The 21531-nt window shown below is 44.0% G+C and overlaps 1 protein-coding gene across 4 annotated transcripts in view; it reads left to right on the top strand.

The window, feature by feature from the left end:
* Window positions 1–21531, top strand: part of myo1b (myosin IB) — a 216759-nt gene that overhangs the window by 146798 nt on the left and 48430 nt on the right. For 3 of the 4 annotated variants that reach the window (XM_034186763.1, XM_034186762.1, XM_034186764.1), the window contains 3 exons: window positions 2006–2092; window positions 2219–2284; window positions 20986–21090. In XM_034186763.1, coding sequence (XP_034042654.1) covers window positions 2006–2092; window positions 2219–2284; window positions 20986–21090 — 258 coding nt within the window. Of the gene's footprint in view, window positions 1–2005; window positions 2093–2218; window positions 2285–7003; window positions 7010–20985; window positions 21091–21531 lie in introns of all 4 variants that reach the window. The other variant, XM_034186761.1, reaches the window with a different exon arrangement.

Genomic DNA, 21531 nt, shown 5'->3' with positions numbered 1-21531 from the left:
CCGTTGTCACCATCCAACAACTTGGGGACAAGGTTGGGATAAGCATAGGTTCTGTACATTCCATTTTGATGGAGTTTTTGGGCATGCGGACATTGTCAGGGAAATTTGTGCCGACTAATGGCGAAGCAGAAGCAACTGCATCTGGAAGTATTGCAGGACATGCTGGAATGCGCAAACGGTGACATCGACTTCCTGTACACAGTCATCACTGTTGATGAGACATGGGTTTTCAGCAGGCTTTCCTGGCCAAACACAACACTTGTGATTTGTCAAGCTCCCTCTTCTGACATAGCGCCCTCTGATTTTTGGCTATTCCCAAAGATCAAACTGACACTGAAAGGGACTCTGTTTGAGTTGCGAGAAGACATCATACAGAATATGATGGCCCAGTTGGATTCCATTCCAAAAGAGGCCTTCCAGAAATACTTCCAACAATGGCAGAACTGCTGAGAGAAGTGTATGCGGCCCCAAGGACACTACTTTGAAGGGTATTAGGATTTCCGACCTCCAGGTGAGTAATTGTATTTTTTGGGGACGGAGGTTGGATACTTTTTGAATGCATATGATAGCTCAAGTGCCCAAACAAACAAAGCTACACTTAACAGAATAAGTTTGGTTTTATTAAAGTGTTTTTGTGGACTGGGAGGTGGTTTTCACAGCCGATGATTTACCGACATGTTGCGATCATAACTGTTGCACCATCAGTGGACCTAATGTCACAAGACCACCTGCTAATTAGTATTAACATTTAAATAAATAAATAAAAACTAAAGCTAACTAAAATGTAGCTCAGTGGAAATACCAGAGCACTGAAGCCATCTATCTTTTATCTGTAATGAAATGCTCAGATGGACAAACTGTCAAATTGACTGCTTCAAGTCCACAGCAGGGAGCATACTCTGCTAGTGGGTTTAATTATTCACAACTTTTTTTTACATTGGCTCAAATTGAGTTATTTAAAACAAAACAAATAAACAAAAAATTCACCCTTTATACACTTATCCTGAAGAGGGAAACTAGCTATAGAGACCAAAGCTGTTTCCTTTACCAGGCTGTGAATGTGTTTATTTCACTTGCAAAGTTGGAGGTTTTGACATCAACTTGTATGGGGAATGACTCACTTTTGAAGCAAACCTCAAGCGGTAATTCAAAGAACTGCAAGATGTCCTACTTCTGCATTGTCTTATTTAAAGCTATGGGGCCTTTCAAATTTCACAAAACTGAGGAAAATTTAGTTTGTACTGAGATCCAAGCATGATACTAGAGGTTTATTTTTGTAACGTATTGCAAAGTTAAAGCTCATTTTAATTAAGAGGACATTTTTATCTGGAGTAAATATCATTGTAAATATTGTCTTCACTGCCATCATGCAGGAGGAAGTGCATGCATGAGGTTTTGAGATTACCTATGACCCATCTTACATTAACATCCATAAGATTTCTTGTAAATCACTTCCAAATCTACCAAATGTTGGTCATAGCATCTGGTCCCTTGAATTTCTCCCCCTCAGGGGTTGAATTTCTAAATTGTTTCCAGACAGTATTCATTTTGATCATACTGGCAATATCATATTATGACTTCCGGTGGTACTATACCTTTAAGAAAACAGAAGTTGGCGCTTGGTTGGAACTGGTTTTGCTGAAAGTGTAGAGTGGGTGGGGAATAGTGCGGGAATCACTGGTGTTATCCATGTCTGTGTAAGATATAAAGCTCAAATGTAGGTCAAATTTGGCGTTCAGAGTTAACTTAGAATGTTGAAGACTCTTTGCCTATATAAACCCAGTCCTGGAATTTTTTGCCAACATTTGACAAAGGTGTTCTTTAGTCCCTTTTTCTTTTTCAATTTTCAGAAATGTCAGTTTGTTGGTTTTAAGCCAATGACACATGTGAAGGTGATTCTGATATAAAGTTCTTACAGTGCTCGAGTATGTATTTTCATTGATTTGTAAATAACTATTTATTTCATGGTATTTGCTGAGACTTTACACCATTGTTTTATTTTCAGGCTTTCTATGCTCGTGATGCCCTTGCCAAAAATCTTTACAGTCGCTTGTTTAGCTGGCTTGTTACGAGAATCAACGAAAGCATCCAAGTATGTAATGTCCATTTTAATTTTTTTTTTTTTTTTTTTTTACATTTTGTAATTGTGGCATATGTTGTATGTTTATCGCTTCCTCACTGTTTTCTTCTCTCTCGCTGTGTGTGTTTGTGTGTGCAGGCACAGATGAAAGCCCGCCACAAAGTAATGGGTGTGCTGGATATCTATGGCTTTGAGATTTTCGAGGTAAGACAAGCCAAAATGTTCTGGTTCTGAAGAAATTTGACCACGCACATCTTTATTACAGTGAATTTTGTCACAAGCTATGCCCGGAGGAATTTGTGAACATTTTGATAGTTTTTTTTTCCTATGGAACCACTCAAGTACAGCGACAACCTGCTGATAAAGACATACAACAAATTATAAAATTGATCAACAAATTCTGATCAATTTTTTTTTTTTTTTTTTTACACAGATTGGACCCATGACATGCTACATGTCATAATGTAGCCGCATTATAGCCTGGGGAGTGGGGGAGGGGGCTACTCAAAAAACCCACATAGCTCACTCAAGGTCCAAAGGTCTTTGTGTCCATCCACCCAAGACCGTATAATTCTAGAAAAATTCTAATTTGAAAATTCTTTAAAATACCCAGACTGTTAGTGATTAAACAGAAAAATTGTACAATTTTGTCCATGCTTTCCTGACCTAAGGACCATCTTTCTGTTAAGATTTAGAGAAATACCTCTTAACATTTGAAATATCTTGTATACACACAGGGCTGATCCCATAACCTCCATACTCATTTTGCATTGATATAAACAGGAGACTGTGTATATACACACACTCACTGGGTGCAATGTTGAGGAATTTTGGTTTCTTAGAATGCAAAAGATGGAGAACCATGTGCTACATCTTCTCATTCAGGCTCAAAACATCTCAATGGCCCCTTGTCTGTGTGTGTAGCTATATATATATATATATATATATATATATATATATATATATATCCCGCCTAAACTCATTGTATAAACCAGATACTCGCTCTCACTGGACAAAAGCAAAAGTCCCCATGTTTTGTGTGGTTTTCCATATAATAAACACTGTACGTATATACTGGATTTTCAGTGATGGATTTTTGCTCACATCAGACTAAATGTGCCATCCCATCACAATCTGTTTCCATTAAAAACCTCTTGCATGTACCAGTCAGAGCAGTCTGGGATTGCCCACTCGCAACAGAGGTACAAAATGAAGTTTAGCACTGACACTCACCAATTTGAGGAAAGTGGGTACTGTATTTCCTTGATTAAAAGCCTCAGCATTTTTTTTTCAACCCATGCTCAGACCCAGCGCCTAAATGAGGCAGGCCTTTATTCAAGGCCGGTGATTATTAACAAAATGCTGCTTGCTGCCTGCACTGTAATATGGTGCTAGGTTTCACACAGATGTTCCTGGGTATGGTGAACCCAAGACAACTGCTTTAGATCAGAGCCCTCTGCCTTGCTGCACACCCTAACACGCACCTGCTACATGACAGAGACCGAAAGGGCTGTGATTGGTCACTTTTACTTTTTGTTCCTTCCTCTCTCATCATATTTCAAGTTTCTGCAGTGCCTCTGCCGATTGCATTTTGATCATGGATCAGATACGTTTGGCAGAAATGTCCGCAGATATGACCAACTTTACAACATGGAGTCTATAAAGTACAAAGATGCTCAAATGACCCACAATTCATGGAGGGAAATTGCATATACAGTAACGTTGATTTGGAGGTTGATGATTGTGTAAAGAAGTGGAGCTCATTGAGGGAAAAATTGATGCAGTAAATTGCATTAAGACACCCACCAATGCGAGGGAGAACTTTAAGAGTCATGTGGACGTTGATGTCATTGTAAGGCCATGGAGTTACGGAGCTGTAGAAGCACAAATTAGGATTTTAAGGTACCAATCCGCAGTGGACTTGGAAAAAAAGAGTGACTTAAATATAATCTTTTTAATGCACATAATGCTTAATTAAGGCAGGCGTTTATTTTTAGATGAAGTTTTGACATGGCCATTAAATGAGGTAGGCCCCTATTCAAGGCCAGAATTTTAATCAAGGAAATATGTAAGCCATTAGACCTCAAGAATTTTTTGAAGAACTCGACCCTTTTATTTCCTGTTAATTGTGTAATTTTTTTTTTTTGTTAATTTGTGGTCTTAATGTATTTATAAATTATTTCGGTTCTTATTATCATTTACACATTAATATTATTATTAGTAGTAGTAGTATCAGTAGTATTATTGTTATCAGTATCATTATTTAGATTTTATTATTACTTCTATTTTGTCATTTGATTTTTTTTTTTAATGGACCACAATGGAAATAAGTGTTTTCACTTTCTGTGAAAACATGTGTAATCCATGTGTAATCCATGTCTTTTTAATGTATTTATGATTTATATTATGTGCTTACATTGAATTTACAAAATAAAATCACACGCGCACTCACGCTTTTAACATAGTTTCTCCAAAAATATTACATCAACTTTCTGTTTTGGCGGTGTTCATCCTTGACCCAAAATACATAAGCATACCAAACAGCAAATGTCAGCTCTCCCCACTTTGTCCGTAATTGAAGTTATACACATGTATGCAGAGCTTTTTGTCTTTTCTGCATTCTGCCACAAGCTGTCTTTGTTTGTGCATGTAAAAATAAAAACACCTTTATTTTTACACGCATACACAAAGACAGTGGTGGAAGACACGTAGTACAGTTGTCACTCATAGTAATGGCAACATGACACATAACTAAACTATCTAAACCAATTGAACTACAAAACACAATAAATCAATAACACTAACAACACTGTTAAACTAACATGAACCACAGTGACAACATTTAAACCCCAAAACCCCGAACTCCTATGCTCCATTGCAGCACAAGGGCCATTGTTCACTGTTGTTAGCTAATTTCTCCAAAAATATTAGTCTTATCAACTTTCTGTTTTTGCAGTGTTCATCCTTTACCTGAAAATACATAAGTGTACCAAACAGCAAATGTCAGTTCTCCCCAGTTTCTCCGTGATCAAAGCCATACACGCACACAGTGACCACTTGGCTTTTATAATATAGAAGAAGATTGCTTGCCTCACTAAAGGCAGAGCAGTTCTAGGGGTTGCTTGACTCAGCGTACATATCTCTGAATGTCCATCCACTTTATGTATCCTGGTGAGATTTGCTACTGAATATCATCTCACGAAGACTTTGGGCAGTTTTGACCTTATGCAAGTTATGATTGTAACGGGGGGGGGGGGGGGGGGTGTTGTTCTCTTAAATCTGGTTTACAGGATAATGCCAGCATTTCAAGGATCATTAAAAATCTTGGTATTGTAGAACATTGCCATGCTGGGAATCTACTACTATCACTTGTGTCAAATATTCACTTATAATTTTAAAATGCCAACCGGTTAGAGCACTTGTTTCCAGTGCAGAAGGTTCCTGGTTCAAACTCCACCCCTGGCCTTTCTCTACACTGAAAAAAAGTGAAACACAGTGCACTTCATTCAAAGTACTTATTTACATTGGTCTAATGGAAAAATTGTGGTTTCCAGTTTAAATCTGCTGGAATCACTTTACAAAATCATAAATATACATTGTGAGAAACTAAAAAAATTAGCTGTAACAAATTACATCAATTTTTTTAAGTTGATCCAAAGTACCATTTTTTTCAGTGTATGTAATGAGTTGTCAGGAAGGGCATTCAGTGTCAACGTTCAGATTCAGCTCTGATCTGCTATGACAACCTAAAGTGAAAACAAGTTAGAAGCCAAAGGTCTCACTGTTCTTTCTGTAAATTAAAGTTTGATGGGTATATTGGAATCACCGTTCCTGCCCGTGCGTTCATTAGTCTTGGATGCACATCTCTTCTTGAACTGTTTTGTGGATTTCAGCAAAACTTCACACCGTATGAACATAATGGGCCTTTAATGAACATCATATTTGTCAAATACATGTACAAGCGAACTTGGGCTCTTCATTACAAGGATTGATGCTTTTCTTTCATATTTTATCAAAGATTTATTACAGTTGATATTGAATACATGCAAGAAAGTAGTATTGCAAAGCAGTGAGAACTTGCTCACAGATCACTATTATTCTTGTCATCATTTTATAGAACCTATTTTCCTTATTACCCCTGCCAAGGAGGTAATAATTTCAGTCCAGTTTGTATGTTAACAGACTGTTGTGGTTCTATCTGTTGGCAAGCTGGACTTTGGGACACAGAAGAGCATATGTGATTACACAATTTTTAGTTGTACCTTGACAAACTGTGCACCCACCTACACTTCATATCAGTTGAGGACAATCTAAGTGCTGAGCATTGGCAGGGCTATAAACTCTGAATGCCATCACATCACAATCATTTTTTGACTCCCTGAAAATGTCAGTGGTTGCACATTATAGCCATGGATGTGATATTTACACTTTTCTAAATGTTCCATTTCCTTTTAGTGAATAAAATTTCTGGAAGCTGACTATCCGTGAGGACAGCTGTGTGGATGTTGTTTTCCACGATTGGCTGTCTTTTCCAGATACCTTGTGATTTCAGTGTCCCATCCACTTTCAGTCAGTTTCTACCACATAGGTGTAAATTTCCCCACAGATATCTTGTTTGACTTTACAGTGTATCGCCTCAGTACCTAAAGTCTCCAACATTTGTTTTACTGACCTTTTAAGTGCTGCAGTACATTATGTACCAGGTTTCCATCAAGTCCATTGCACTCTGCTCGGGCAAATGTGTGGTATCATGTGAACACATAACTGGAGTGAAGTTGTAGAGTAATGGGAGTTTGTGTTCTTTTTGCTGCAATGCCTTTGTGTTGCCCATAAGTTGATGTCTTTCATGTTCCTGCTTGTTTAGCACACTCACTTTAAAGTCCTTCCTCTCTCCTAACTGTTGTGTTGTGTCTGGGTCACCAGAATGGAGTAAGTAACACCTGCAGTCTGCTGTTTGCTGTGCCCGTGTGCATGTTGTGATTAAGACTGCGTTCATCTTAATTGAGCTCCTCACTAGACGATTCAAAATCCTCAGTGTGCAGCGTAGTCACATGGCTGAAAAGATGCTTGTTCCCAAATGCAACTACAGAGGCCTCTGCACAGTTTGAATTTTGGGCTTGGAGTGTAAACAGTCGGTTTAACCTGAACACTACACAGGGCTCTCCACAGAAATAGAGAGCACGATGGCATTTGGGTGCACGCACGGGAAGTTGTCACCGGAGAGATTTTTTGTTTTGTTTCATTTTTGTTGTTGTTGTTTTTTATTCAAACGGAGGAAAAGCTGTAGTACTGTCTTTTTAAAATACCAACAGAAACCATTTTCTGCAATTACACAGGCAGAAGAGACTAGGAAAAACATGATCTGAAAAGAGATTCTGCTTGGTTGCCCAAAAATTGAGAAATAAAATAAACTCCCATGCAAGTATCATTCTTGCTTATTTATTGTTGTATTTGTATGTGTTTTTTTAATGTAACTTTTTCACACACTAATAAATTAATTTAGAGCTGTTTCCCCGATGAAACTGGATTTATTCACAGTGAGCTTTTTTCTTCCGTCTGCTTGGTGCAGCATCCTGTTTCATGGATGGTGGGTACCACCACAGATGGCAAAAAATAACAAAATAGTCCTCTGATCCACAGGCTTTGTTTCCACTTGCGCTTCCTCATGATTCACGTGAACAGAGAGTCAGCTGAAGGGGTTTGTGAACTTTCCCCATGGAAATGGTGCTCTAAACCTTTGTGTAATGTCAGATATTCCACCAGTAGCAGTGCTTTATTTTTTGTCTGACAGTTAACCAGACGAAAGACATGTTTTTTTTCATGTTGAACCATAGTGAGATCCCTGCTTTACGAGATGCCACCAATGACTTGCAAGTCTTGCACATTCATTCAGTGACGTGTGAGACTTGCACACTCACTCATAATGCAGCAATGTGTGCGAAAGGATGACCAAGTTCTGATTGCAAAATTGACCATCATTTTCAGAAGCTGAACATTTCTGGATTACAAAACTTTTTCTTAATTTTATGAAAAATTCAAATAATTTGAGATTGACACTTTTTTTGTTTTTATTTATTTGGAGCTGTGGGCCATAATTATTAAAAAATTTAAAATGCTTGAAACTTTTTATACAAATAATGTTTGAGTTCAATGGTGTGCATATTTCATGAGGTAAAAGATGGAATGTTCCATTCAACAAGAGGAAGCAGAGTTCGTTCTATTGGAAGAATGAAAAATCATTATTTGTTTTATATAACGGCTAAAATAGATCCTTGTCATTTGATATTTTATTAATTTAGACACAACAGAAAAGGGACTTACATTTTGGTGTTCCACTGCTGCTTAACAGTCCAACACAAATTTTAAATTGGAGTCCAAAATTGCAATGATGTAGTTTGAGTTTGTGTACTAAAAATCAAGACTTTGTCCAACGAAAAATCACGTCAGAAGTTTTCATCCTAACAGGTCTTCATACTCCCAGACGGCTTACACCGTAGTGGATTTGTTGTTTTATTTTTTTGTGTAAGAAGAATTAGCAGCATCATTTAACTCCTTCAAATCGTCATCCGCCAGCAAAACAAACTCCCCTAAATGCCGTCGCCAGTAGTGTGAGCATGCGCGGTGGTTGGGGTGTGCAAAAGCACATTTCATATAGCACCAAAATTGCACGCTAAAAAAGAACTACTGCACGGTTAATGAAACACAATGGCAAATGGTATGAATAATCCATGTCATGACATACATGGATTACAACCCACAATCAAATGACAAGGATCCACTCAGCCGTTATATAATAGTTTATACATAATGAGTCTCGAATATATAAAATATAGGTGAAATACCTGACAAAAAAATTGAACTTTTACAGAATGTAATTTTTATTGATTTGATGCACCTGTACATAGACTCACTGCTGATATTCACTTGCATTTGTGGAGTACTTGCACAGCCAGGATATGGTTAATTGACTGCTTGAGTGTGAGTCCAAACTGTTCCAATCTGAGTGGAAAGTAACTGGTATTGAATCCTGTTAAGACTAATACTTTGGGAATTTTAAAAGTCAAGTCAGGGGCTTCGCTGTGGGTATATGCAGTGTTTTGGGAAATATGCCACAGTTAGTATGATTAACTTACAATGCAGAATTGTGGACTGTGCTGCACCATGTTTTGAATAAGCCTACTTTGATTCAGAGGGCTCATTTTGGTTGGGTTTAGCGCCAGGTTGAGCTTCGTCTAATCATCAATCAATCAATCAATTTTTTTTTATATAGCGCCAAATCACAACAAACAGTTGCCCCAAGGCGCTTTATATTGTAAGGCAAGGCCATACAATAATTACGTAAAAACCCCAACGGTCAAAACGACCCCCTGTGAGCAAGCACTTGGCGACAGTGGGAAGGAAAAACTCCCTTTTAACAGGAAGAAACCTCAGCCCCAACCAGTCTGCTGGGACTGGTTGGGGCTGAGGGAGAGAACCAGGAAAAAGACATGCTGTGAAGGGCAGCAGAGATCAATCACTAATGATTAAATGCAGAATGGTGCATACAAAGCAAAAAGAGAAAGAAACACTCAGTGCATCATGGGAACCCCACAGCAGTCTAAGTCTATAGCAGCATAACTAAGGGATGGTTCAGGGTCACCTGATCCAGCCCTAACTATAAGCTTTAGCAAAAAAGGAAAGTTTTAAGCCTAATCTTAAAAGTAGAGAGGGTGTTGTCTCCCTGATCCGAATTGGGAGCTGGTTCCACAGGAGAGGAGCCTGAAAGCTGAAGGCTCTGCCTCCCATTCTACTCGTACAAACCCTAGGAACTACAAGTAAGCCTGCAGTCTGATAGCGAAGCGCTCTATTGGGGTGATATGGTACTATGAGGTCCCTAAGATAAGATGGGACCTGATTATTCAAAACCTTATAAGTAAGAAGACGAATTTTAATTATATTCTAGAATTAACAGGAAGCCAATGAAGAGAGGCCAATATGGGTGAGATATGCTCTCTCCTTCTAGTCCCCGTTAGTACTCTAGCTGCAGCATTTTGAATTAACTGAAGGCTTTTTAGGGAACTTTTAGGACAACCTGATAATAATGAATTACAATAGTCCAGCCTAGAGGAAATAAATGCATGAATTAGTTTTTCAGCATCACTCTGAGACAAGACCTTTCTAATTTTAGAGATATTGCGTAAATGCAAAAAAGCAGTCCTACATATTTGTTTAATATGCGCTTTGAATGACATATCCTGATCAAAAATGACTCCAAGATTTCTCACAGTATTACTAGAGGTGAGGGTAATGCCATCCAGAGTAAGGATCTGGTTAGACACCATGTTTCTAAGATTTGTGGGGCCAAGTACAATAATTTCAGTTTTATCTGAGTTTAAAAGCAGGAAATTAGAGGTCATCCATGTCTTTATGTCTGTAAGACAATCCTGCAGTTTAGCTAATTGGTGTGTGTCCTCTGGCTTCATGGATAGATAAAGCTGGGTATCATCTGCGTAACAATGAAAATTTAAGCAATACCGTCTAATAATACTGCCTAAGGGAAGCATGTATAAAGTGAATAAAATTGGTCCTAGCACAGAACCTTGTGGAACTCCATAATTAACTTTAGTCTGTGAAGAAGATTCTGTTGTGTGGGCCGCCAGAAGAGGAGGTACTGCTGGCCCACCACCAGAGGGCGCCCTGTCTGGAGTGCGGGCTCCAGGCACCAGAGGGCGCAGCCGCCTCACAGGAGCAGCCAGGGTGACAGCTGTCACGCATCACCTGCAACAGCTGTTACCAATCATCTGATCGGCAGGAGTATATCAGCAGGACGACGTCTCCACCTCTTTGCCGAGATATCGTTCTACCTGGAAGGTAACGTACCTCAGCTGTCTGCTTGACAATAACCTTTGTGACTTTTGTGCATTATCTTTTGGACTGTTTTTCCAACGAGAGGTGGAGGTAGCTTTCCTGCCGTGCTGATTTCTGGGTGCAAACGCATCCTCATTCACTTGCTTTTTGTTCCTCGCCAGCAGTACCAGATCCGACACGCGGAGGCAGTGGCCACCTGGGAGTTCGGGACTTGGCGGCTCCAGTATTCCCGGGGTCTGGTGGCGGAGGAAATCGTGTGGTTCCGGTTCTGCTTTGGACAGGCGTCTCCTATCTTCGAGCCTGCCCACACGACACCTTGTGAATTGACTGTTGTCTATTGTTGTAATCTGTTGTATTTGTTGTGCACATTCACAACAGTAAAGTGTTGTTATTTCACGTATTCCATTGTCCGTTCATTTGCGCCCCCTGTTGTGGGTCCGTGTACCTACACTTTCCCAACAGGATATCTCGGCCATCGTCATGGATCCCGAGGGGCGTCAACCGGCTGTTGAACGGCCAATGGAAGAACAGGGCGCACAGGCGTCCGCAGGAGGAATGATCGAGTTGCAGAGCCTCACCGCTTTCACGGCTCGGTTGGATTTAATGACCGAGCAGAATGTCCTCCTTAACCGCAGGGTGGAGGCTCTCGCCGCGCAGGTGGAAGCGCGCCCTCAGGGCGCTGCTGCGGCTCTCCCTCCTGTCGACCCTGTGCGTACAAGTGACGTTCCACAGGTCGTTCAACGACCCCCCCCACCTTCCCCGGAAGCATACATAAGCCCTCCAGAGCCGTACGGAGGTTGTGTGGAGACGTGCGCGGACTTCCTTATGCAGTGTTCGCTCGTCTTCGCACAACGTCCTGTCATATACGCGACTGATGCCAGCAAGATAGCTTATGTAATAAACCTGCTTCGTGGTGAGGCACGCGCTTGGGCTACAGCGCTCTGGGAGCAAAATTCACGGCTCCTTCTGACATATGATGGGTTTGTGAGGGAGTTCAGAACAGTGTTCGATCACCCGAATAGAGGAGAGACCGCTTCAGCTGTGCTGCTGTCAATGAGACAGGGGCACCGGAGCGCAGCTGCCTATGCAGTCGACTTCCGCATCGCGGCTGCGAGGTCCGGCTGGAATAGCACTGCCCTCCGCGCCGCCTTTGTAAACGGACTGTCATTGGTTCTAAAGGAGCACCTGGTGGCTAAGGACGAACCGCGGGATTTAGATGGGCTTATTGATCTCGTTATACGATTAGACAATCGGTTAGATGAACGCCGTCGGGAACGAGACGAAGGGCGTGGCCGGGCATGCGCCGTCCCTCTCCCTTCCGGTTCCGACCGCGTTCCGCCCTCCCCACGCTCCACGGCCCCTGCACTCCGTGTGGTTACAGCTCCCCCTGCTGACGAAGCTATGGACACGAGCAGGGCCACATTTAGGGCACCAGATAGACAGAGGAGGCTGGCCCGCGGAGCGTGTTTTGTTTGTGGCTCGATAGAGCATCAGGTAAGAGACTGCCCCGAGCAGTTAAACACCAACGCCCGCCCCTAGAAACTGGGCTAGGGGTGGGCCGAGACATTCACGTGGGACACACCCACATTGCCACACGACTCCCAGTTACAATCCTTTGAGGATTTAACCCTGAAGGCCCCAGCACTGGTGGACACGGGCTCTGAAGGGAATCTGTTAGACAGCAGATGGGCCAGGGAGATAGGGTTCCCTCTGGTGGCGCTTACCTCGCCTGTGCAGGTGCGGGCACTAGATGGCTCCCTACTCCCTCCAATCACACATAAGACACCACCTGTAACTCTGGTGGTGTCAGGAAATCACCGGGAGGAGATCGAGTTTTTTGTGACTCCTGCTACCTCCCGTGTGATTTTAGGGTTCCCCTGGATGTTAAAACACAATCCCCGGATCGATTGGCCGTCCGGGGTAGTGGTTCAGTGGAGCGAGACCTGCCATCGGGTATGTTTAGGTTCCTCGGTTCCTCCCGGTTCCCAGGCTAAGGAGGAGGTCAGAGTCCCACCCAATCTAGGGACGGTGCCAGTGGAGTACCATGACCTTGTGGATGTATTCAGTAAGGATCTGGCGCTCACCCTTCCCCCCCACCGTCCGTACGATTGTGCCATTGATTTGGTTCCGGGCGTTGAGTTCCCGTCCAGCAGGTTGTACAACCTCTCACGACCTGAGCGCGAATCAATGGAGACCTACATCTGGGACTCTTTAGCTGCCGGGTTGATCCGGAATTCCACCTCCCCGATGGGTGCAGGTTTCTTTTTTGTGGGAAAAAAGGATGGCGGACTACGTCCATGCATTGATTACAGGGGGCTGAACGAAATCACGGTTCGTAACCGATACCCATTGCCCTTGTTGGATTCAGTGTTCACGCCCCTGCATGGAGCCCAAATGTTCACCAAGCTCGATCTTAGAAATGCGTATCACCTGGTTCGGATCCGGAAGGGAGACGAGTGGAAGACGGCATTTAACACCCCGTTAGGTCACTTTGAGTACCTGGTCATGCCGTTCGGTCTTACAAATGCCCCCGCGACGTTCCAAGCATTGGTTAATGATGTCTTGCGGGATTTCCTGCACCGATTCGTCTTCGTATATCTGGATGATATACTCATCTTCTCTCCGGACCCTGAGACCCATGTTCGGCATGTACGTCAGGTCCTGCAGCGGTTGTTGGAGAACCGACTGTTTGTGAAGGGCGAGAAGTGCGAGTTTCACCGCACTTCTTTGTCCTTCCTGGGGTTTATCATCTCCCCCAACTCCGTCGCTCCTGATCCGGCCAAGGTTGCGGCGGTGAGAGACTGGCCCCAACCCACTAGCCGTAGGAAGCAGCAACAGTTCCTCGGCTTTGCTAATTTCTACAGTCAGGTAGTTAGCCCCCTGACAGCCCTGACCTCACCAAAAGTCCCCTTCACCTGGTCGGATCGTTGCGATGCCGCGTTCAAGGAGTTGAAACGGTGCTTCTCGTCTGCACCCGTTCTGGTGCAGCCCGATCCTAGTCGCCAGTTAGTGGTTGAAGTGGACGCCTCGGACTCAGGGATAGGAGCTGTGCTTTCCCAGAGCGGGAAGACCGATAAGGTCCTTCACCCGTGTGCCTATTTTTCCCGCAGGTTGACCCCGGCCGAACGGAACTATGACGTCGGCAATCGAGAACTCCTTGTGGTGAAAGAGGCTCTTGAAGAGTGGAGACATCTGTTGGAGGGAACGTCCGTGCCATTCACGGTTTTCACTGACCACCGGAACCTGGAGTATATCAGGACCGCCAAGCAGCTGAACCCCAGGCAAGCCCGCTGGTCACTGTTCTTCGGCCGTTTTGACTTCCGGATCACCTACCGTCCCGGGACCAAGAACCAGAGATCGGATGCCTTGTCCCGGGTACATGAAGATGAAGTCAAAACGGAGTTGTCGGATCCACCGGAACCCATCATCCCCGAGTCCACTATCGTGGCCACCCTCACCTGGGACGTAGAGAGAACCATCCGGGAGGCCCTGGCACGAAGCCCGGACCCCGGAACTGGGCCGAAGAACAGACTCTACGTCCCACCAGAAGCTAAGGCTGCAGTCTTGGACTTCTGTCACGGCTCTAAGCTCTCCTGTCATCCAGGGGTGCGAAGAACCGTGGCAGTTGTCCGGCAGCGCTTCTGGTGGGCGTCCCTAGAGGCCGACGTCCGGGATTATATCCAGGCCTGCACCACCTGCGCCAGGGGCAAGGCTGATCAACGCAGGGCTTCGGGACTGCTCCAGCCGCTGCCCCATCGCCCCTGGTCCCACATTGGCCTGGATTTTGTCACGGGCCTCCCGCCGTCCCAGGGCAACACCACCATCCTCACGATAGTGGATCGATTCTCCAAGGTGGCCCACTTCGTGGCCCTCCCGAAGCTCCCGACGGCCCAGGAGACAGCGGACCTCCTGGTCCACCACGTCGTCCGGTTGCATGGGATTCCAACAGACATCGTCTCCGATCGCGGTCCCCAGTTCTCCTCGCAAGTCTGGAGGAGCTTCTGCCGGGAACTGGGGGCCACGGTGAGTCTCTCATCCGGGTATCATCCCCAGACCAACGGGCAAGCAGAACGGGCCAATCAGGAGGTGGAGCAGGCCCTGCGTTGCGTGACAGCCGCGCACCCGGCGGCCTGGAGTACCCATCTGGCCTGGATCGAGTATGCCCATAACAGCCAGGTGTCGGCAGCCACCGGCCTCTCCCCTTTCGAGGTGTGTCTGGGGTACCAACCTCCTTTGTTTCCGGTGGTTGAGGGAGAGGTCGGTGTGCCCTCGGTTCAGGCCCACCTACGGAAGTGCCGTCGGGTGTGACGTGCCGCCCGTTCTGCCTTGCTGAGGGCCCGGATGAGGACGAAGGCCCATGCAGACCGTCGGCGGACCCCGGCCCCTACGTACTGGCCAGGGCAGGCAGTGTGGTTGTCTACCAAGGACATACCCCTTCAAGTGGACTCCCCTAAACTGCAGGACCGGTATATCGGTCCGTTCGAGATCATCAAGGTCATCAGTTCAGCCGCAGTGAGGCTTCAGCGTCCGGCCTCACTGCGGATCCATCCCGTTTTCCACGTGTCCCGGATCAAGCCCCATCACACCTCACCCCTCTGTACTCCCGGTCCGGCACCACCTCCTGCCCGGATCATCGATGGCGAGCCAGCTTGGACTGTGCGCCGGCTCTTAGATGTCCGTAGGATGGGCCGGGGCTTCCAGTATTTGGTGGACTGGGAGGGGTACGGACCTGAAGAACGCTCCTGGGTGAAGAGGAGCTTCATCCTGGACCCGGCCCTCCTGGCCGATTTCTACCGCCGCCACCCGGACAAGCCTGGTCGGGCGCCAGGAGGCGCCCGTTGAGGGGGGGGTCCTGTTGTGTGGGCCGCCAGAAGAGGAGGTACTGCTGGCCCACCACCAGAGGGCGCCCTGTCTGGAGTGCGGGCTCCAGGCACCAGAGGGCGCAGCCGCCTCACAGGAGCAGCCAGGGTGACAGCTGTCACGCATCACCTGCAACAGCTGTTACCAATCATCTGATCGGCAGGAGTATATCAGCAGGACGACGTCTCCACCTCTTTGCCGAGATATCGTTCTACCTGGAAGGTAACGTACCTCAGCTGTCTGCTTGACAATAACCTTTGTGACTTTTGTGCATTATCTTTTGGACTGTTTTTCCAACGAGAGGTGGAGGTAGCTTTCCTGCCGTGCTGATTTCTGGGTGCAAACGCATCCTCATTCACTTGCTTTTTGTTCCTCGCCAGCAGTACCAGATCCGACACGCGGAGGCAGTGGCCACCTGGGAGTTCGGGACTTGGCGGCTCCAGTATTCCCGGGGTCTGGTGGCAGAGGAAATCGTGTGGTTCCGGTTCTGCTTTGGACAGGCGTCTCCTATCTTCGAGCCTGCCCACACGACACCTTGTGAATTGACTGTTGTCTATTGTTGCAATCTGTTGTATTTGTTGTGCACATTCACAACAGTAAAGTGTTGTTATTTGACCTATTCCATTGTCCGTTCATTTGCGCCCCCTGTTGTGGGTCCGTGTACCTACACTTTCCCAACAGATTCCCCATTTACATGAACAAATTGTAGTCTATTAGACAAATATGATTCAAACCACCGCAGCGCAGTGCCTTTAATACCTATGGCATGCTCTAATCTCTGTAATAAAATTTTATGGTCAACAGTATCAAAAGCAGCACTGAGGTCTAACAGAACAAGCACAGAGATGAGTCCACTGTCCGAGGCCATAAGAAGATCATTTGTAACCTTCACTAATGCTGTTTCTGTACTATGATGAATTCTAAAACCTGACTGAAACTCTTCAAATAGACCATTCCTCTGCAGATGATCAGTTAGCTGTTTTACAACTACCCTTTCAAGAATTTTTGAGAGAAAAGGAAGGTTGGAGATTGGCCTATAATTAGCTAAGATAGCTGGGTCAAGTGATGGCTTTTTAAGTAATGGTTTAATTACTGCCACCTTAAAAGCCTGTGGTACATAGCCAACTAACAAAGATAGATTGATCATATTTAAGATCGAAGCATTAAATAATGGTAGGGCTTCGTTGAGCAGCCTGGTAGGAATGGGGTCTAATAAACATGTTGATGGTTTGGATGAAGTAACTAATGAAAATAACTCAGACAGAACAATCGGAGAGAAAGAGTCTAACCAAATACTTGGCATCACTGAAAGCAGCCAAAGATAACGATACGTCTTTGGGATGGTTATGAGTAATTTTTTCTCTAATAGTTAAAATTTTATTAGCAAAGAAAGTCATGAAGTCATTACTAGTTAAAGTTAATGGGATACTCAGCTCAATAGAGCTCTGACTCTTTGTCAGCCTGGCTACAGTGCTGAAAAGAAACCTGGGGTTGTTCTTATTTTCTTCAATTAGTGATGAGTAGAAAGATGTCCTAGCTTTACGGAGGGCTTTTTTATAGAGCAACAGACTCTTTTTCCAGGCTAAGTGAAGATCTTCTAAATTAGTTAGACGCCATTTTCTCTCCAACTTACGGGTTATCTGCTTTAAGCTACGAGTTTGTGAGTTATACCACGGTGTCAGGCACTTCTGATTTAAAGCTCTCTTTTTCAGTGGAGCTACAGCATCCAAAGTTGTCTTCAATGAGGATGTAAAACTATTGACGAGATACTCTATCTCACTTACAGAGTTTAGGTAGCTACTCTGCACTGTGTTGGTATATGGCATTAGAGAACATAAAGAAGGAATCATATCCTTAAACCTAGTTACAGCGCTTTCTTAAAGACTTCTAGTGTAATGAAACTTATTCCCCACTGCTGGGTAGTCCATCAGAGTAAATGTAAATGTTATTAAGAAATGATCAGACAGAAGGGAGTTTTCAGGGAATACTGTTAAGTCTTCTATTTCCATACCATAATCTGTCTGGGTTTTTGATTAATTAGTAAGCTGGAATGGAAGATTGCTGCTAATCCTCCGCCCCGGCCCGTGCTATGAGCATTCTGACAGTTAGTGTGACTCGGGGGTGTTGACTCATTTAAACTAACATATTCATCCTGCTGTAACCAGGTTTCTGTAAGGCAGAATAAATCAATATGTTGATCAATTATTATATCATTTACCAACAGGGACTTAGAAGAGAGAGACCTAATGTTTAATAGACCACATTTAACTGTTTTAGTCTGTGGTGCAGTTGAAGGTGCTATATTATTTTTTCTTTTTGAATTTTTATGCTTAAATAGATTTTTGCTGGTTATTGGTGGTCTGGGAGCAGACGTCTCTACGGGGATGGGGTAATGAGGGGATAGCAGGGGGAGAGAAGCTGCAGAGAGGTGTGTAAGACTACAACTCTGCTTCCTGTTCCCAACCCTGGATAGTCACGGTTTGGAGGATTTAAGAAAATTGGCCAGATTTCTAGAAATGAGAGCTGCTCCATCCAAAGTGGGATGGATGCCGTCTCTCCTAACAAGACCAGGTTTTCCCCAGAAGCTTTGCCAATTATCTATGAAGCCCACCTCATTTTTTGGACACCACTCAGACAGCCAGCAATTCAGGGAGAACATGCGGCTAAACATGTCACTCCCGGTCCGACTGGGGAGGGGCCCAGAGAAAACTACAGAGTCCGACATTGTTTTTGCAAAGTTACACACCGATTTAATGATAATTTTAGTGACCTCCGATTGGCGTAACCGGTTGTCATTACTGCCGACATGAATTACAATCTTACCAAATTTACGCTTAGCCTTAGCCAGCAGTTTCAAATTTCCTTCAATGTTGCCTGCTCTGGCCCCCGGAAGACAATTGACTATGGTTGCTGGTGTCGCTAACTTCACATTTCTCAAAACAGAGTCGCCAATAACCAGAGATTGATCCTCGGCGGGTGTGTCGCCGAGTGGGGAAAAATGGCTAGAAATGTGAACGGGTTGGCGGTGTACACGGGGCTTCTGTTTAGGGCTACGCTTCCTCCTCACAGTCACCCAGTCGGCCTGCTTTCCCGGCTGCTCGGGATCTGCCAGAGGGGAACTAACGGCGGCTAAGCTACCTTGGTCCGCACCGACTACAGGGGCCTGGCTAGCTGTAGAATTTTCCACGGTGCGGAGCCGAGTCTCCAATTCGCCCAGCCTGGCCTCCAAAGCTATGAATAAGCTACACTTATTACAAGTACCGTTACTGCTAAAGGAGGCCGAGGAATAACTAAACATTTCACACCCAGAGCAGAAAAGTGCGGGAGAGACAGGAGAAGCCGCCATGCTAAATCGGCTAAGAGCTAGTAGCTGCGCTAAGCTAGCGGATTCCTAAAAACACGCAAAGTGAATAATGTGTAAATAATTTAGAGGTGATTCAGCAGAAGGAGTGCTTTAGTTAAGGCACGTGAAGATTACACTGGGAAACAAATCGTAATCTAGATAACTAGATCAATCTAACTGCACAGATTAAACAGCTAACAGATACAGAAAAACACCGCTGTGCTCCGGAACAGGAAGTGATACAATACCGCAGTGAGAGCCAACCACCACTGGTGGTTGGTCTTGACATTTTCACCTTCAAACGAGTTGTGTAAATGGGGCTATAGTTTTAAGCTCATAAACAATTGTAAGGTATTACAGGTAAAACCGATTAGAAAGTTTTCACATTTCAGCCTTGTGTCTACGGTCACTCGAGAGTTCTAAAACTTCCTATTGTTTGTTTATTTTGAGAGTGAAGGTGACTTTGTGGTTTCTCTATAAAGGAACACTGATCACATGGTCTACACTGTGTCACTGAGAAACCATGCAAATGTGTCCTTTGCTCTGTGATCTGTTAAACCAATGTTTTTCAATCACTGTGCCACGGCACTCCAGTGTGCCATGACAAAATTATCTGATTTCCTTAATTAGTCATTACTTGGTGCAGAAGGGGCACATTGTAACTCGGCACATTGTCAAGTGATTATGATTTTAAAGTAATGTCTTTTCTTCTGTGTCAGTAAGTGGTAGCAGTTGGCTAATTTCCTTAATGCTCTGAGACAGGAGACGTGATGCGTGAGGTAGGTGGACATGGAGAAGTTTTTGAAAAGGAATAATTCAAGCCAACAGTACCATGGTCCTAAGTAAGCTTAATAGTCTCTAAATGAAACACCTGACACTTCAGAACAAGCCTGCATGAAAACAGAGAAGCAGGCAACTTTAATGAGAAAAAACACAAAAGTGAATGAACAAACCTTCAAAGCTAGCTACTATGTTGCTAAACAGGCCCAGGTTTTACACTGAGTGAGTAAAAATAAATTAAGGCACTATATCAACATTATTAGGCTGTCATTTTATAATATTTTTGGTTGGTGGTGTGCCATTGTATTTTTTTTTTTTTAATCAATGTAAAAAATGTGCCATGGCTCAAAAAAGGTTGAAAAAAACTACACCTGCTTAACGTTGCCTAACCAAATGCACCTGAATAATATCATCCAAGAAAGATGGCTCATTACTCATGGGTCGTAATTGACAGCAGTAATAATTACGAAATGTGGGAGATAAATTGTTTTAAGGTTTTCAAGTTGTTAACGTTCATCAGTGTTTAATGATCTGTATGAAATTTTGCAGGAATATGTTTTGCTAATGCTATCACATGGAAGAAGAGTGTTACAGGAATTGGTGATCTCCTTTCCAAGTTGCCTAAAGAGCAAGTAATGTTCCTAAATCTGTGTTTCAAGTAGCTTTTAAGTCTGGCAAAAGTCATTACATCTGTGCAGTGAGTTGTTTCCATTAGTCTGGTGAGAACATTGTTTAATGGAAGCATTGCTTAAAGAATTATAAAGGTAATGAAAATGCTTCTGTTTGCATAAAATACACCTTGCAGATTGAAGATGGCCTTTTAAGTGTGGTCATATTTTGTAATCCCAATAATTAGAAATGTGGATATAAACAAGTTTCAGAAGGATATCTTCTTGTTCAGAGAAGCAGAAGAAGAACAAAAATCCAGTAGATGGTCCAGAACAGAATCGGGTGAAGTTATTCCACTGGCTGCAGTGGTTTGCATTAACTGTGGCATTGTGATCTTGTGTTGTGTACATCTGGAGGGAATGTTAATAAGAAAAAAATGTTTTTCTCCCTTTGGTCACCATCACAGGACAACAGCTTTGAGCAGTTCATCATAAATTACTGCAATGAGAAGCTGCAGCAGATCTTCATTGAGTTGACTCTGCATGAAGAACAGGAGGAGTATATCAGAGAGGTACATTTGACCACACACTCTATCATGCAATAAAAGTGCCCATTTAACCTTTCACCCTGGAAGTGCTCATTCACCTGCAACCATATGTCTGTGTATTTTAGTATTTCAGCACACCAGTTTCTGTGTATAGTGCATCATGGCACATCCTGCGTTAACATGTCTGTCTGTAATCTGTTTTTAAGGTCTTTACGATTTTGGTTACACTTTTGCGCTTACACACATCTGCTTAAGTTGTACCTATATCCAGCCTCTGTTGTCCAGCAGTCTTTCTGTAGACTGAAGTGGTCCCTCACACCAGTATGAATAAACACTCGCCAGTGCGGGCCTTTAAGATGTGTTTGTTTTCAAAGCTGTATGTATGTGAGCGCTACAGTCACAACCCCAACACCCCTTCTCTGCTAACGCCACCAATGACAATCCACTGCTGGCCTCTGTCTAGTG

The sequence above is a fragment of the Thalassophryne amazonica genome, chromosome 14, assembly GCF_902500255.1.
Source record: "Thalassophryne amazonica chromosome 14, fThaAma1.1, whole genome shotgun sequence".
In the NCBI taxonomy this organism is placed as follows: domain Eukaryota; kingdom Metazoa; phylum Chordata; class Actinopteri; order Batrachoidiformes; family Batrachoididae; genus Thalassophryne; species Thalassophryne amazonica.
This window is presented reverse-complemented; position numbering and strand designations above follow the sequence as displayed.